The 16,486-nt window shown below is 39.8% G+C and overlaps 1 protein-coding gene across 4 annotated transcripts in view; it reads left to right on the forward strand.

The window, feature by feature from the left end:
- Positions 1–16,486, forward strand: part of SSBP2 (single stranded DNA binding protein 2) — a 191,555-nt gene that overhangs the window by 119,275 nt on the left and 55,794 nt on the right. For 2 of the 4 annotated variants that reach the window (XM_055698281.1, XM_055698282.1), the window contains exon 5: positions 4,469–4,558. The exons of the other annotated variants lie outside the window; for them this stretch is intronic. In XM_055698281.1, the coding sequence (XP_055554256.1) occupies positions 4,469–4,558 (90 nt within the window). The remainder of the gene's footprint in view (positions 1–4,468; positions 4,559–16,486) is intronic. 4 annotated transcript variants of the gene reach the window in all.

A 16,486-nucleotide genomic window follows, 5' to 3' on the forward strand; every position in this document is an offset into this window, starting at 1 on the left:
GTTGTATTTTTTTTTTAGTATGGTCATCTATTTTCACATTGTCATGAGTAGCTTGGGTATAGCAAAGAATGACCACAATAAGTTTCATTCAAGTACACTATTTTAATTGATAATTTTAAAGAGTTACCATAATACAGTATTTTAGCTACAAAAGCAAATACAGTTTTCCGTTTTTAAGGAGGTAACACTGTACAAAATTATTAGGCAGTTCAGATTTTCCTATTTCATCTTTTCATGAAGAGCAGAGGAAGCAAATTGCAAGTATTTAAAATGTCAAACTAATGGAAGTATAAATGACGAACAACTTGTAATACATGCAAAAAGAAGCTATGGTTTGCTGTGGGACTGTGAAAAAAGAATTGAATAATTCATCAGGATAGAATAAGAAAGAATATTTCAGTGCAGCAGTTGCAGGTTTGTTTATTGATCTACCTGGTATAAGTTCTTAAAACATTAATTGGATAGCACAAACTAGAAAATGTAATATACCTAAAACACCAAAATGATTTCTTTCTGGTTTTGGGACTTTGTTGCCCATCAGGGAAGAAAATCCCAAACAAACAAACATGAAAAAAGAAAAAAAAACCCCAAAACCCACAACAGTATATTACATAATGAAAGATAGTGGTTGAAGTTTCTGTAACACCTAAGACTGGACTATTGCAGAATGCCTGTAACTGCAATATTTTTACAGTTATTAAGAGGTACTTCGAATGTCAGTAAACCTGACCTACTGTTATGGCCACTAAAACGTTGCATTGTTCTGTCCCCCTTCCCACTCAGAAGCACAGAGCAGAGAGAGTTTTGCCCAAATGTCTGTGAACTGCATGGTGTAATCAAGTCTGAAATAATTAGGCCAGTTAAAATCAACACATTGAACACTTCCCTGAAACATCATGGCCCACAATCAAAAAATGGCCAGCATTAGTAAAGGAATTTAATTTTGAGTAGCTAGCCTGAAGCAAAGAGCTAGTTCCTTTCTGGTTGCGACCTTTTTCTCCAGAAACCATGAGAACCAAGACCGAGTAAATCAGTCTGGATCACTTGTTGTGTAATCACCTCCACGAGACCTTGCTTTTCTTCCCCACTCATCATCACAAATGATATCCATCTGATAGCACCGCTCAGATCTTTTGGCCACCCTCAGGGCAGCTCTCTGGAATGGGACTTCAGTCCTTCAGCCTTCAGCAGGCTTTCTGAGGCTGTAGAAGCTCTCCAGCCTCACGTGTTGGCTTCATCTGGCTCCTTTCTTCTTCATCAACAAAGTTGCACAAAACTCATTCCTCCTACAAAGTGGTCACTTTGGGGCCATATCCCCTTTCCAGGAATCGGCAGCACCTCTGAAAACAATGCGTTTCATTACACGTGTGAGGTGGACTGACGGTCATTCATTGCTATGTCTATTGCCTGTGCCCATGTCACCGTTCCGGGAGAGCTCTGTGCGCATCTTTGAGGTTCAACGAGGAACAAAGCTGGGTTCCTCTGGTATCAGGGCTAAGTCAGATTTAAAAATAAGGGGGAAAATACATGTTTTTAAAAAATCCCACAAACCACTATTGAGACAATTATGAAAATGTTATCTTTAGGTATATTTCTTACAAAGCCTTGTTAGGAGGTTTAATGGCTAACTTAGATCTTAACAAATACAATTCTAATCCTTTTTTCCCCCTGTTTTAGAATAATCATTATTTCCTTCTCTCTCTCTCTCTTTTTAAAAATGGTTGAGTATATTTTACCATTGGTCTTTTTTGAAGTAATTTTCAGTGTGGGAAACTGAGCTCAGCAGGGCATGAACTCAGCAGGGGCAGATCCCTGTATCCCTACAGGAGCACTGCATCCTGAGAGGTCGTTCCTCCTCCTCTTACAAGCGTCCTTTCATACCTTGGGGGCTCTGGCAGAGGCTGCAGTTGAGAAGGATATCTGAGATGCATTGAGTGCATTAGGGCACTCTGACATGCATTAATGCCTGGTATAGTTTAATTAATATGAGCAGGAGTGGAGGGAACCTGGAATGGGAGGCTTCTGAGGTCATGTATCAGAGGAAGTGCTGCTTAGCTCCTCTTCCAAGATCTTGCAACTTAACAGTATTTTGCCTGTCTGAATTCATACTGTTGAGATGTGTTTGCCCAGTGACTTATTATGATCTGTTCAGATGCTTTCTTCTGTAGCATCAGCTCCACTGGACGTATTACAGTGCGTATTACACGGGCAGTATAGGTGGACACAGCTAAGGTAGCATAGGGGCAATCAGGAATTAGTGTGCAAGGAGGGATGATACTGTATTAAGTGTCATTGTTATTGGTGCCCTTTTAAAGGGCTACTCCTTCTTAGTCAGAGACTGCAGTGCAGGCTGTTTTGGACATTTTAAGATGCTCAGGCTTTTAACATCATTAATTTTCTTCATCAGTGATGCTACTGTTGTCATTCTTCATCTAGAAAACCTGTACCTATGGAAATAAGATCCAGCATACTTCACTCAAACTGTGTTTGCACCTATTCATGAGTTTACTTGACATTGTTACCCGATGCTCAGTTTAAATAAATCAATTTTGATTAAAAAAAAAAAAAAAAAAAGCTGAAAACATTTTCTTCTGTTTTGCATTGGAAATGCAGATAATCTGGAAGTAATTAGCAGACAGTCACAGAAGCCATGCAAGAGAAAGAAAGGGTAACAAAATTATTTTCTTCTTCAGGAGTTACTTCTGTGCATTCACACCACTTGCTTATTTCCCTCTCTGGGAGGCCAAGAGACTGTGACAGACCTGAGGGGAGCACCTGAGACCTTCCAGGGAGTCGCATGGTTTTGCATGCATTAAGCAGCATCGTACTCCGGTGTCGTGAACTTCAGGCAGTGCCCAAAGAATTGCAGTGGCTAGTGGAGAACCGTCTGTATTTGCTGCAGCTTTAGGGATTGGTTTGGCTGGTTTGTGGTAGCCTCTCACAAGAATATATTATGGTTCAGGAGTGTTTGCTATATCCAGCTGACTTGGCTGGCTTTTTCTATCAATTGCATTTAAAGACTATTTTATTTAACACAGGTCCTGCAGAACAGATCTTTGCATAAATAGTGCCCAAGACCCTTTATTTTACAGTGTTTTCTAGTGAGTCAGAAGTCTTGTGCTCAGTTCTGAGGCCAGCACTTTCTGCAGTCTTTGTATTTTGATGATATGTTTTAGACTTTTGTTTGGAAGGAACACAGAGCCTAGATGCTAAATATGCTACCGCGAGTTGTTCAGAAATTTGATTGTACAGCACAGCTTAAGCCTTTGAAAAATCTGTGGTCATGAACTGAATATTTCCTTTCTGCTTGGTTTAAAAAGGTCAGCCTTTCTTTGTGCCAGTTTTCAGATCTTCCCAGCATTATTCTTAATTTCCTAGGTAGTGTGCCAAACACCTGGAAGTGCAGTTTCCAGATCTGCATCTTTTGGATATCAAGTGTGAGCATACAGGAGAGTGATAAGTTAATAAACATAAGCCATTCGTATTCGGTAGGGCAGATATCGGCAGGTCATTAGTAGGCTGCAAGTGTGGCTCTCGGTACATTGTGTGTGCCTGAGTACTTTTGCAGAAGGTTGTGAGCATTTATAGGTGATTCAGCCTTATGCCCTACAGAAACATATTGCAGGAAGGAAGACTGCTAGAAATTAAAAGTGATTGAGGTTCCAATACATGACAACAATAACAGTTTGGCTTCCCTTTTTGTGATGATCTCCTGCTTGTAAATTGCCAGAAGCAATATTCTTCCCTTGCTTCTTCCAGCTGAAGGATTTGCAAAGGTAACTAACTCCATCCTCTGATTCACTTTTTAGAAATCCATTTCTTCTGTTCTCTTCCAAAGACGTAGCTTGAATTCTTCTGATTTGTCACGGTGGTTGTTTTGGGGGTTGGTAAAATCATAAGCGTTACCAGCAGAACCATGAGCTTGCTTTCTTGTACTGTTTGTAACAGAACCCTGTTTTGAAGCTTGATGTAGTTCTGAAAGAATATTAGAGTCTGCTGAAATTATCTTTAAAGTGCTTGGAAACTGCTGATAAGATGCATAAATTCTTTATGCTGTATGTATATCCTTGCGGATGTGTGAGGGTGTTTATACACATAATACAATAAAAAGTGTGCAAGTTACATTCACATCTGTATATAAATAGACAAACTCAGATGCAGTATTTTTTTAAATCTAGTCAAGATTTATCTAATTGATGCATGTTTGTATATCCATGCAATCTCTAGCATCCTTCCCCTCAACATGCATTTATTATTTTAACAAATCATTATAGTTGTTTAAATGAAGACTAAACACTATACAATTTTAATTTACCTTCAGATGGAACAGTGGCATTATGACATATCCAGAGAATTACTTTCTGCATTTCTGTCAGGTTTTGGGGGTTTTTTTGGTTTGGGTTTTTTTTTTGGAGTTTAATGCCTACCATGCAATGACAAAGGTTTATTCTCCCTTTGTTCTTTTCAGAGTGCTGCAGCAGCTCCCAGTCCAGTGCTAGGAAACATTCCCCCAGGAGATGGCATGCCAGTAGGTCCTGTACCACCGGGTTTTTTTCAGGTATTAAGAAAAATTACGGTTACAGGAATTTTAGGATAGAAAATCCTCCATAATACTGTTTACAAGTCTGTAGAAAAGGTCCTGTTCTAATCTCTGTCTCACTGTATGGTGCTATACTTGAGAGTTTATGTTTTTGCAAAAATGAAGAGGTGGAAAGGAAGGGTTCTCTCTGACTGACAGGTATTTCATTTATGAAATAGTACAGCACAACTCATTTCAGAATTTCAAGGATAAGAAGTGGTGCCAGGTAATGAGTGGAAACTGGAAATGCTTGAACATAATTTTATAAAAATTTCTTGTGATGGTATACACACATTGCATTGAAACTTTAAAGTAATATTGTTGGTCATGTTTAGCTTTGTGGTAAAGCCACAGGCCAGATTTTTAAGGCGTTCAGGTTTCAGTGGGAATTAGACCTAGGCAATTAAGAATATCCCACTGAGCATCTCATTGCACACTGAATATCCCAGCCCTAATGCCTAGGAAAACAAGCCAAGGGTTTAGACCGTGTGTTCCTCCTATTAAGTTCTGTCATAAATGAAACTCACTACCCAGTAAGCAGTTTGGACAGTAACAGTACAGAATACTGTGGTGGAAAACCAGCAGCTTTTAGTGCAAGGCCAGCCTAACAGTTGTAATTCAAGACGAGACTGCTCCTGTGGGCGAGCTTGCATCTCCCCTTCACCAAAGCTGGGCTGTTCTTCTCCACACTGCCAAGCTGCGGCAGTGCAGCAGGAGCAAAAAGTAGCAGCATCTCTAGCATTGAAACAGATCTTCAGGAGGAACAGAGATTTCCACTTTGCATACTTGATCTCACGATGTGAAAGAAACAACCTGTATTTCCAGAACTGTGATGTGGCGAGAACATTGTGATGGGACATTCTGTAAGAACCAAGTACTGAAATCCAGGCAGAGACCAGTGTCTTTCTCTTTCTTCCCTGAGATACATAGACAAAAGAAGCATACTTCATCTGGAAAAACAGAACTTTTTTATTTTATCCAGATGGTTTGTACAAAAATGGCAGGATATCAGCAGTCGTTGTTTACACTGTCTGTAAGTGACAGCGATCTTTCTATGGTCTTCCTCTTCCCACCGAGGGAAAAACTGCCATCTGCAGTACTGGTACCTACATAAGGAAACCCTGAACCTGGCATGAGCGTGTTCGTTCCTTCATCAACTCAAAAACTGAGGTGTGGCTTTTAATACGTGAAGGAAGAGGTAATTGGCATGTGAAGTAGAAAATATCTTACTGTTGCCAGTCACAAAATCCTCAGGAGCTGGCAGAACTGATTAATTATTTTATTTCTGTTTTCGGTTTTTTGAACAGCTGGTTAAGTAGATGTTTTTACAAACAATTTTATCTTAATATTTAATGTTGTATAAATATTTCACTTTTTCCTATTTTAGCTGACCACTCCAGTTCTAATGTCAAAGGAATTAAAGTTTAAACTTACTTTCTTCTATTGTGTTTGAAGACAATTAAGAGGGGGAAGGGACACAGATAGGAGAAGTATGTGAAGTATAGAGGAGAAAGTAGCTATTTTAAAGCTTTTGCATGAGGAGGGTGTGGGAGTTTTGTTTTTAGAAGCGTGAAAAGACTTCTAGCCACTCTAGTTCTTTAAAATTAAAAGAAAGACAAGATGATAGGAAGTTAAGTATGGGTAAACCTTCCTTGTCTGTCAGTGTCTGACTTCACTCTTACTTGAAGCCCCACCAACAGCCTGCTTTTTTTGCAAGGCCTGGGATCAAAAATAAACAGGAAAATCCATTTTCCATGTTACAGTTTGTGACATTAATCAGAGCTACCATCAGTTCAACAGCATGGCCAGTGAGTTGCAGCTTTGCAAGGAGCGTTCCCAGAGCACACAGTTTGGTCTGGACTCCTCCAGACATCACCCTTCGGTTCTCCTTGAAACTGCTGGGTCTGTGCCATCGTGTCTCGCTCTGACGTGGTGGTGCTGAAGCTTAGTTCCTTACAGTTAGTTTTAGCTGATAAGAGATCTGCTTTCCTCAGTCGAATGGCCTTGTCAACAGAACAGACATTTTCCGGGAGATCATTAGTTTTTGCTGTAGTCATCTGCTTAAGAATATACGTAAAGACATAACATGCTAGTTAGCAAATCCAACTGCAAGTTCGATAGCAGGTACATTGATATGGTTGGGAGCAATCCCAGCAAGGGGAGCTAAGCCAGAATCCAGTCAATTACATACCCGTGTGCTGAAACTGCAAGGTGTGTATAAAGCACATAGGTACAGACAGTCCATGAGAATGCGTTGTGTTGCTGAAGTGAGTGTTGTCAAGGAGCAGTTAATATGTGGCTGTAACACCTTCAGACAGACCTGAACCTTACCAATGTCAATTTATCTCAGGACAAGAAAACAACACCGGCAGACATAGCCATGTGTATGAACCTTGAAAACTGGGGAGCATCATCTGCTGCCATAAAAGGCAGGTGAAATGACAAGCAAGACAGAGAAACTCATGATCACACTTGCTTCATAGCTGCTTTCTTTTTATTACTTTCTGTATACTCTTCTGCAGTTCCTCTGATCCCAGTTGGTCACAAGAATAAACCAAATCACAGGAAATACGTTCATCTGTCTTGATCCAAATACTGACGAACTTCGGCCTTTCTATGAACTGCTGGTCTTCTTTCAGTGACGGTTTGGAATTTAGACCACTTCTAGATTAAGAAAGTGAAAATTTCTGGTTTTTAAGAGTCAGAAGCTTATAGTAACAGTGGGAGAATAGTGCTTATATCTTTATTTAGTTCACTAAGACTTTGCACTACAAACACACTGTAATATTTGAGCTTTTTGCAACCTAAAATGTATCTAGAAGATCATCCTGGAATGATAAGGGTGCCTTTTGTTGCTTTCTCAAAATGTTTGGATTGGCCTAAGCTAGAACTGTTGACAGCAGCTACCTCCCAGCTCTGCTTGGCTAACTCAGGATTGCTGGACGATTTAAAGTCATTTCATTTCTCATCAGCCCTGGCTCTTGGCTTTGCAGTGCAGCTCCACTTTGGCACGCAGCACTAACCACCAACTGGGATGTAAGTGAAATGGATGCTCTTGCTGCTGCAATTGCTTCTTATCAGACAGGTCAGGGGAAGGTGACAACCTAGGTGGGGACCGTGCTGGGAACCAGGAAACATCACCTGCGTTCCAGATTTATTGGCACTGCTGACCACTAGCATTGTTTCTGTGACCTTTATTTTTTATAAAAGAAAATAAATACACTTTATTTTTCATAAAAGAAAACAATCCAGTATGCTAGTATAGTACATGGAGGTAGAATACTGTGGGAGAAGCATGGTTTCTCAGACAGTATCTGGTAAAACTCCGCACTTGTGAGATGAGGTTTCCACATATGTGTAGGCCACGAGCACTGATGTTAATTAGCAGTCTCTGGCATTCTACGTCTAGTCCACAAAGGTGGAGCTGTGAAGCCAGCAGTTGAATTTGCCTTGTATCTTTCTCTATACTTGTATTTTTATACTTCAGTTCAGGTGATGGATGGTGATCACTACAGTGCTGACAGGCCAGAATGCCTTACAGTGATACAGTGAAAGGAAGGTGGTAGAGTTGTGCACAACTATTATCATCAACTAAATCATACTATTTTTTAAAAAAGAGAATTGTTTACAGTGTCAAAGGTGAAATTTGAAAAGTCAAGAAAACAGCTTTATGTACAGTTAGAATGTGTCTCAATTTCATCGACTGGTGTGCCTGTATTTTCATGTAACTTTAAATTTCATAGCGATGGTTTTTTGTGTGTGTGTCATTTTCTTTCAGTACATAGAATAGGTGATACTCTGGAAATAAACTGGGTTACGTAGTAACTGAATCTGTTCTTGGTGCACTAGCAGCAAAACTTGAGTGTATGGGACTACGGAAGGAACGAAGACAATAGTTCCTGTTATGCAGGACTCTTAAGCTCCAGATAGGAGAACCTAGTCAGGCTTTAGAGTTGATTTTGTCTCAGGCTGAAATAACCAGTCAAGTGCAGTTCAGTGAGGGTGATGTCTTGCTTCTGGTAAATTGCTTTCTTAAATATGGAGCCTGAGAGAAGGATAATGGTTGGGAATCAGACTCCTAGCCTGGATGCTAAAAAGTGATGTGCAATTCCTTCTAAGTTACCCATGGTTTTCCTGGTTAATGCAAGGTAAGTGATCTCAATTCTCTTTCTTCATGTAAAACGGTATTAGACTCTGTAAGGGTAAGATGGCTGTATACATTCCTGAAATGCTTATCTAACTCCAGTCTGGGTCTTGAACTACGTCAACAATTGCCCATTTTCCCCTCTAGACCACGTCCCATACATGGAGCTACCCTGTGAGGAAGGCATCTAGCTACTACGTTAATAAAATAAAAGTCATTTAGGACATTTTCTATGCCATTTTTTAGTATCAGAGTTACTCTGTTGTTAGTTTCTTCATACAGCCATCCACAGAGGTCAACGTGACCTAGTATTTGTCCCTGCTTTTGGAGTCCTGTCTGATACTGAAATAAATAGTAGGGCAGCCAGATCACTGAATAATACTGTAGTAATTATTTACTTTTGTGTCTAGTTGTTAGAGGGTGCATATAATATCAGCAAAGCTTTACAGGAGGTTCTAAAAAACTCACTTATGGTGAGTTAAATTAATCCGCTTTTGAACAAAGAGGGTTAGGTCAAGAATTTAAAGACTCAGATTTTCACATCCAGTCTTACTTCCAGTTTCTGTCCTGAGGACAGCCAGCATTTTTCTCCACAGTTGGTTCTGTGCAGTATGGAAGTGTTGCTTGTTAAAGCCCTCTTAGATACAGGCAGAACAAGGTCTTCAAAGCGTTCAGTACTAGCCGCACTCCTTGAGAACAGTGAGATTGGCAAAAAATCATGTTTCATACTTGCACATCATGGTGCCGTATGCATTTAGAAAATTAATGACATGAACATTTGGAAATACCATCATGGGAATTTTGAAGCCCCGATATGCTTTTGTTCCACGGCCACACACCAGTGTGCCCATGTGAAGTGTGAGGGTTGTGTTCAGGGGCGAACCGCTACTCTTTGGATAGTGAAGTGCTGGCCCATTTCCATCCATCTCTTCACTGATTTTCAACTGGCTAAAAAATTTGATATACTTTACCTTTGTATTTTTGCAGACTACTTATTTGATCGTTGTGGCCAGTATCAGCTTTAGCAAGCAAATAAACAGAGGCAAGGGGGAGGTTTTAGAGCATGTGTTCACTTGAAGTGTTTTTAATTTTTAAACAGAATGAAAGTATTGTTTTCATATTATTTTATTTGCATTTTAGTTACTGTTCTTTTTTTAACACACCTAAACACAGAGTTGGAAGCGTAGGATGGTTTGGGTTGGAAGGGACCTTTAAGGTCACCTGAGTCTAGCCCCCCTGCAGTGAGCAGGGACATCTTCTGTAGACCAGGTTGCTTGGAAGCGCTGAGGTTCTCATCCAGTGGAATTCATGTTATTTCTCCAAGTTAGCGGCAGCTAGCACTGCTGAATATCTGACCCTAGCCGCTTACTTTTGCACTGCAATTACAGGAAACTTTAAAATGTGTATTTACTCTAACCATAGTTATGTTCATCTCTTTTATTACATGGTTGACAAAAGTTTGCCATGTCTGCATCTGCATAAGGAACCTGTCTGTTTTTTAAAGGCACCCAGGCAGGCAACAGCTTGGGGTTTGTACCTCACTCACCTAAGAGACACTGCGGAATAGGTAATTCAACAAGTGCCAACTGAGATTTGGAGGAAGCAGGTTGTTTGCTGATTGACAGTTCACTTGGTAATTTTTTAAAAAGTTAGATTCTGCACTGACTATACCTTTTCACATATAAGTGCTCTTTCTTTTAAGTGCTTTCCTTTTTTCCCCAGCAAATTTGTTAAAAGCTTACTGCTAAACCTTATTTCAATAGTACATGTATATTGTAACGGCATCGTTCAAGTAGCTTGCTTCATTCACCAATTTGTGATCGTCACATGTAGTTGGAACATCAGGGGAAAAATGTGTCGACACCATGTTTGAAATACAAGTGTTACATATTGCTCTTATATAAAGGGAAAAAAACCCAACCCAGCCCAAACCCAGCCCAGCAATGTAATGTAGGGCTGTCTTGCCATCTAGTGGCAATTGTTCATTCGCCTTTTGGCTCAATCCGTGGTCCTCAGAGGTGGTGGTTTGTGCTTTAGTAGAGCTGACCTAATGCTTTAGGAGAGCATCATTACAGTAAGAGACAGGAGCAAAAAGACCTTTTCCATTTCTTTTCCTGCCTAGCGTTACTCTTTGGTATATAAAAAAGTTTAAAGAGCATGTAGATAGTGAAAATAAGCAAAGTAAGGTAGTGACTTAAAAATCAGTAACGACACGCACCGCTCATGTTTTGAAACAGAAATAGTGAATTACTTGTATATAAAAAGAAAATAGATTGGTAAGATTCTGTGTAAGGCTGTAAAATATCTTTATAATGTACTATTTAAATTTATACTTATATTTACAATATTTGTAGTAAAGTCATGGTATGATACATTTTAAAAAATAGACCTTGTACTATGGATTTGATGAATGCAGCATTTGATCAAAACAGTTAAATCTTTGCTATTTATCCCCAAGGAGACTAGCAAGCAAAATGGTAATTGAGCTGTTTCCCAAGGGGCAGTGTAGAATATCTGCTCCTTTTTAGAAGTTACTTGTTGAAGTCTCCCAAAGAAATACAGATGGCACCTTTACATCTCCTCTGATTCCACAACAGCTGTGGTTGAACCAGTGCATTTGTAGTTCCGCTCAGTCCTTGTGGCTCACTTTAATGTAGCTCATATGTACTAGTACCTTTGAAAATATTACTTTGGCCAGGGATCTGCTGGGTACGTGATGCTCTGCTTCAGCCCCTTCATGCTCGCAGAACATCCTCCCTGATTGCTCATTTGAACAGACATCCAGCAGTAAGGAAGATGTGGAAGGAGAAATCCTCCAGCGTCCCTTTAAAGCCATTTTGGAGTGGCTGTGTTGCTTCTACGAATTGTTCACCCAGGGGTTGTTTTTTGTACAAGGAATGAGGATTCCTAATTCCAGCTGCTAAATTACATGACTAAAACTAGAAGATGCAGGCATCTCTCAGGATGGTCTTTGCAGTACCGTAATACGTATCTATATTGATTCAAAAATGTTTTGTTTCTTTTTAAATCCCTTTGAACTGTTTCAACTTTTGTCTTCCCCTAACACCCACGCAGTTGCCTGGTAGCACCTTTCATTGCTGATCCTCATGTTTTCCTCACTTTTTCAGCATTACCTTGTACTTTTTTTAAGAAGTGTACAAATCATTAAGAACCACCTGGAGCTTGACTGCAAAATTAGCTAGATTTGCTACATGTGTACGCCCATCCTAAATTCCAGTGGGGAAAATGAGATAATTGCAGGTGAAGGAGGGAAAAGTTACAGAATTGGGCCCCGAGCAGAGCAGATACAGAAGCTTGGAAAGCCCCATGGGTCGCTGAAGTATTACGGTGAGTGAATGCACTGTCACCAGCGCTACAAATACAGCTTGTGAGTAAAGCTAGCAGCTTTGGCAGCTTTGGTGGGCCTTGAACAGTGTTCAAAATAGAATTTAAAGGGGATCCCCCCCCCCTCCTTTATATATTTAATGTCAGTAAGAAGAATTTTATTGTACTTTTGGAATCTCTGTTGTTTGTTAAATGCGTCCACCCCAGTATAACAGACTGACACTGGGAATACTCAAGTGCATAAAATTACGCATATGTCTAATTCTTCACAGAATTGGGATCTGTGCATTTTTGTCATTGCCAGGATCATACTGTATTTTAAAATGTTTTAATTTTATACCTTATTTTGACTTTTTAGACTCTATGAAAGGAGATTAGCATCTAGAAAGATCTGTAAGTAGTTTGTGTGTGTTCCTCTCTTTTTTGTTCATTTAAATACCAGGAACAAAGTCAAAATCAAAAAAGATGAAGGTGTCCGACATCTGCTGGCTTTGATAATACTGTCCTGCAGTTGTGGTAATGGTTTTACTGCTCATAACTGTTGGAACAAATTAAAACTGCTCAGCTTGAGTAGCTAAATAAGCTCTGAGCCCACGCTTCCCCAGCCTCCTCTTCTACATCTACATCTCAAGCAGCTGCAGACCCACAGCTAGTTACAGAGTGGTGCAAAGGAAGAGCTGGAATTGGGCACAAGTCGTTTACCTAGGAGGTCTGTTTTGAACTTCATAACCTTACCCTGAAAATTCAGGTTATCTGTGAGAGAAACCTCAGAAATGTAAGGGTACTGACCATACGCCAAAACTGTCAATACATTGCTGCTGAAGTGGTGCTAAAGAGTAGCAGAAGGGTTGTCATTTATATATGATGCTTCCTTTTGCTAAGGTTAATTCAGTTCCTGTCGTAGTCTGACTCTCGCTTTTTACATGAGCCACAGGTGCTTGGGTTTGAAGCCAAAATCCTTGGATGATGATAATGCATGTAGCTTTGAAATAATATATTTATTAAAAATAACAGCAGGAATAACAAGCTCCAGCTTGTCATTGTCAAAGTTGTTCCACAAAATCAATCATATATCATAATCAGGGGTAACTAGGTGGTTTACTAAGTGTTAGAAAATGCTTTCTCAAGCTTAGTGATCTGTGTGTATGATGTTGGAATTCTAAAAGCAAAGTTTATCTTTTAAAAATAGGTGATACTTCTTGATGTCTTAGTTTTAGCTTGTCAGGTTTGAAATACTCTTATTTTCTGTAGTATTTACATTTAATAAAAATTAATGTAAAACCTATTTACCTGGTTTAAAATGCATGTGGGTAATAGCCCTTCTAAAATTCTGTTTCTTTCACAATTTCCATTACATACCGTGTGCAGAACTTAGATGCTTTCTCTCCCACTTGCTAAATCTTCTTGAGCATGAGATAATATTTCCCAGCATGTGAGGCAGATGTAATAACAGTACAATTCCTAAAGATCATTGATTCATTGATCATCTGAATGAGTACTACTTACTTTCTCAAACTTCTGGAGAAGTACCCAGGTATGTGGGTAGATCCTGCTTTTAGCATCACAGAGAACTGCTTAGGACAAAAGGTTTTGTGTTTTGTTTTATTTTGCTTTTTAAGAGGTTTTATTTCTTCATTTTCCTATGCAGAGTGTGCAAGGTATATATTGCAATATTCTGTCATATGGTGGAGTAAGTCCTGTAATTCTTGACCAGGGATGTCAGAAATGCTAGTGTTGTTGTAACTTTTGGCATTTTAGATGTGAAAAGATGGATGTCTGGTGGAAGGCTTTTTGATTATTTTAAAAAATCTTTAGTTTTGCTTTATACTCTAAATTAAATCAAACCTCTTACTGTAGCTGTTTAGAGGTTACTGGAGCGTGTTTGGGCTGCTCTTAGGAAACCATAAATACATACATTATTTTTTCAGGTATCTTCGTGTGAAGCGTAGAGAAGAACTTACTCGTGGAAATAGGTTTGATTATCAGGAAGGGCCAATGCAGAGAGAAATCCAGGCTCAGTGCTGAGAGTCCAACACTATTTTATGTGAAATAGTGTAAGTGGAAACAGGTAGTTTGACTCCTGCTAGTAAACTGCGAGATGTGTAGTGTGTAACCCAAATCTCTGAATTACTTTAGCAAAGTATAAAACAAAGACCTCTAGCATTTTGGTAGCCATTTGGGGGTGAAGGAAGACAAGAAAGGTTTGTACTTAACAGTAAAGTGCAGCTGAATAGGGAAATAATTTTTTGTTAAAAATAGATGATAGCCTGTCTGAGCTTCACAGAGGGTAAGTTACATGTTTGTGCTTATCAGCAGGCTGTGCCAGCACAAGTGTTGTTTTGAGAGCTAATTTAGTTTAGTCCTGGTTAGAATTAAAATGTGTTAATGAAGAGTGTCTTACATGCTGTGGTGACTGTTATGGCCATTGATGTCCGCAAAAAAAACATAGAGGAAATTAAATAAATGCAAGTATATGACTTGTAAACTAACTTCGATTAATTCAATTCACACATATGTTATGGTTCACCGCTGGTATTCTTGAAGAGTACAAAACCCCATTTCAGTGAGAGTGGAAGCACACACACCAGCAGTAGTTGTACAGCACCTCTAAACCATTTTATAAAATACAGGAGTCTTGAGGAGATACACTAATGTTACATCCCAGTCATTTTTCAGTACTGCTACCGTAAGAAAGTGAAATAAAAATATCAGGCAGTCTTATTTCTTACCATTTCAACCACAAATACGTTTTTTTTGACACTCCCTTTAACCAGAAATTGTGTTTGAAAACCAAAAAAGAATGAGTATTAATTTATTTTCAGAGGCAGAATATCTCACTTGGCAATTGATTTCATTTTTTAATGGATGAGAGGAGAACAAAGATTTTTGGTTTCCCTTCTTGTCTTTTAAGTGAATAAATGAAGAGATTCGGTCATTATGAGAATTCCCATCTGGCTTATGACCTTGATGCTGGCAGCTTGGACCCTCTCACAATACCTGCTCTTCAAGTAATAGCACAATTAATTTTAAATAATTTGTCATAGTGTGTACAAATTAATTCTGTTGTTCAGTTTTCAGCTCCTAGTGATAAGTAGTGTTTAGAGTTTGTGCTGGTTATGGTGACTGAATTACCCAAAGCAATTAATACCATTTCAGTCCTTTTCTATACTGAGTGCTAAAACTATGTTTCACCTTGTGTTTTTTAATTTGTGGTGTGCTCTCTTTATTCCCCTAAGAGATGTGCTCCAGTTAGGAGCATCATCTGCCTCTCTGGGTATTGAGATACACACTCTAAGGAGATTGCTCTAAATTTGATAATGCAGGTTACAAAAAAAAAAAAAAAAAAAAAAAAAAAGCTGAAGATCAGTTGTCACTTGGTTTTGTTTGCATCTCAACCCATTAATTTAGAGGTGTTTTTTTGGGAGCCCTGCAGATCACTGCCTGGTGCAAGCAGAACCTGTTCCTCTGCTTTTTTAAGCCATGTGAAATGCGGTAAGCGTGCGGCATGGGCATCCTCTTCCAGGTCTGGATAGAGCTGTTGTTGGAGATGATACTGTCTGTCCATCTGATCTCCACCGTCCACCACTGCCCCCGCAGCGGGGTGGTGCTGCCCCAGGCTGGGGCAGAGGAGAGGTGCGCAGCAGGCAGAGGTGTCCAGGTGAGCACACTTGCTGGTGGCTGGTTGAGCGCGTCTGACACTGTGCTGAAGCCCCTGAGACATGTCAAACACCTTCCCCTCTGTGGGATCTCCTGTAGGACTGCCCATCTTGGGCACATCCCTCCTGGGGCTTCCACACATCACGCTTAGCAGGTCACCCAGCTGCAAACCAGTCAGCCTCGGAGGGTCTGTTTTGGCTGGATGACACCTGGTTGAGCTACTGCCCTGCTTTCTGCACCAGCCTTTATTGTAGGCATTTAAACCAGGTGTGCTTGAAAACGTACTCCTGTCCTGCTTTGACCAGACAAATACATATTTTTCTGAGCTGAAGAGTCCTTTTAGTACACCTAGCTGGGAAGCTGTGAACGTGAAGCCCGACGAGCATTGTTATTTTAAGCAACCCTGACTGAGTAAGGTGGGTTTTTTCATGCCAGGATTCTCCTGTTCAAGCAGTATTAATTCCATTTTATTCTCCTCAGCCCGAGCTTTGTTTACTGGCATTTTTGCTCTTGGTATTTTTACAGTTAGCAGATGTGTGCATGCCCACTAACGGCAGTAATTCTTTGTGCACTACATTTATTTGTTTTCCTGGTGGGGGGTGCTCGTTACCTGAGGTTGCGCTGTCCAGTATAATGAGTCACAGGGTATCACGTACTATGTATGTAATGGAACAGGTACGGACATTTATGGTAAACTCAATCTCATTGGGAATTCAGTCTCAATACGAATTGAAATGTCAGCAATATTCAGGATTAGTTGT

Source organism: Falco cherrug, chromosome Z, assembly GCF_023634085.1.
Source record: "Falco cherrug isolate bFalChe1 chromosome Z, bFalChe1.pri, whole genome shotgun sequence".
NCBI classification, from domain to species: domain Eukaryota; kingdom Metazoa; phylum Chordata; class Aves; order Falconiformes; family Falconidae; genus Falco; species Falco cherrug.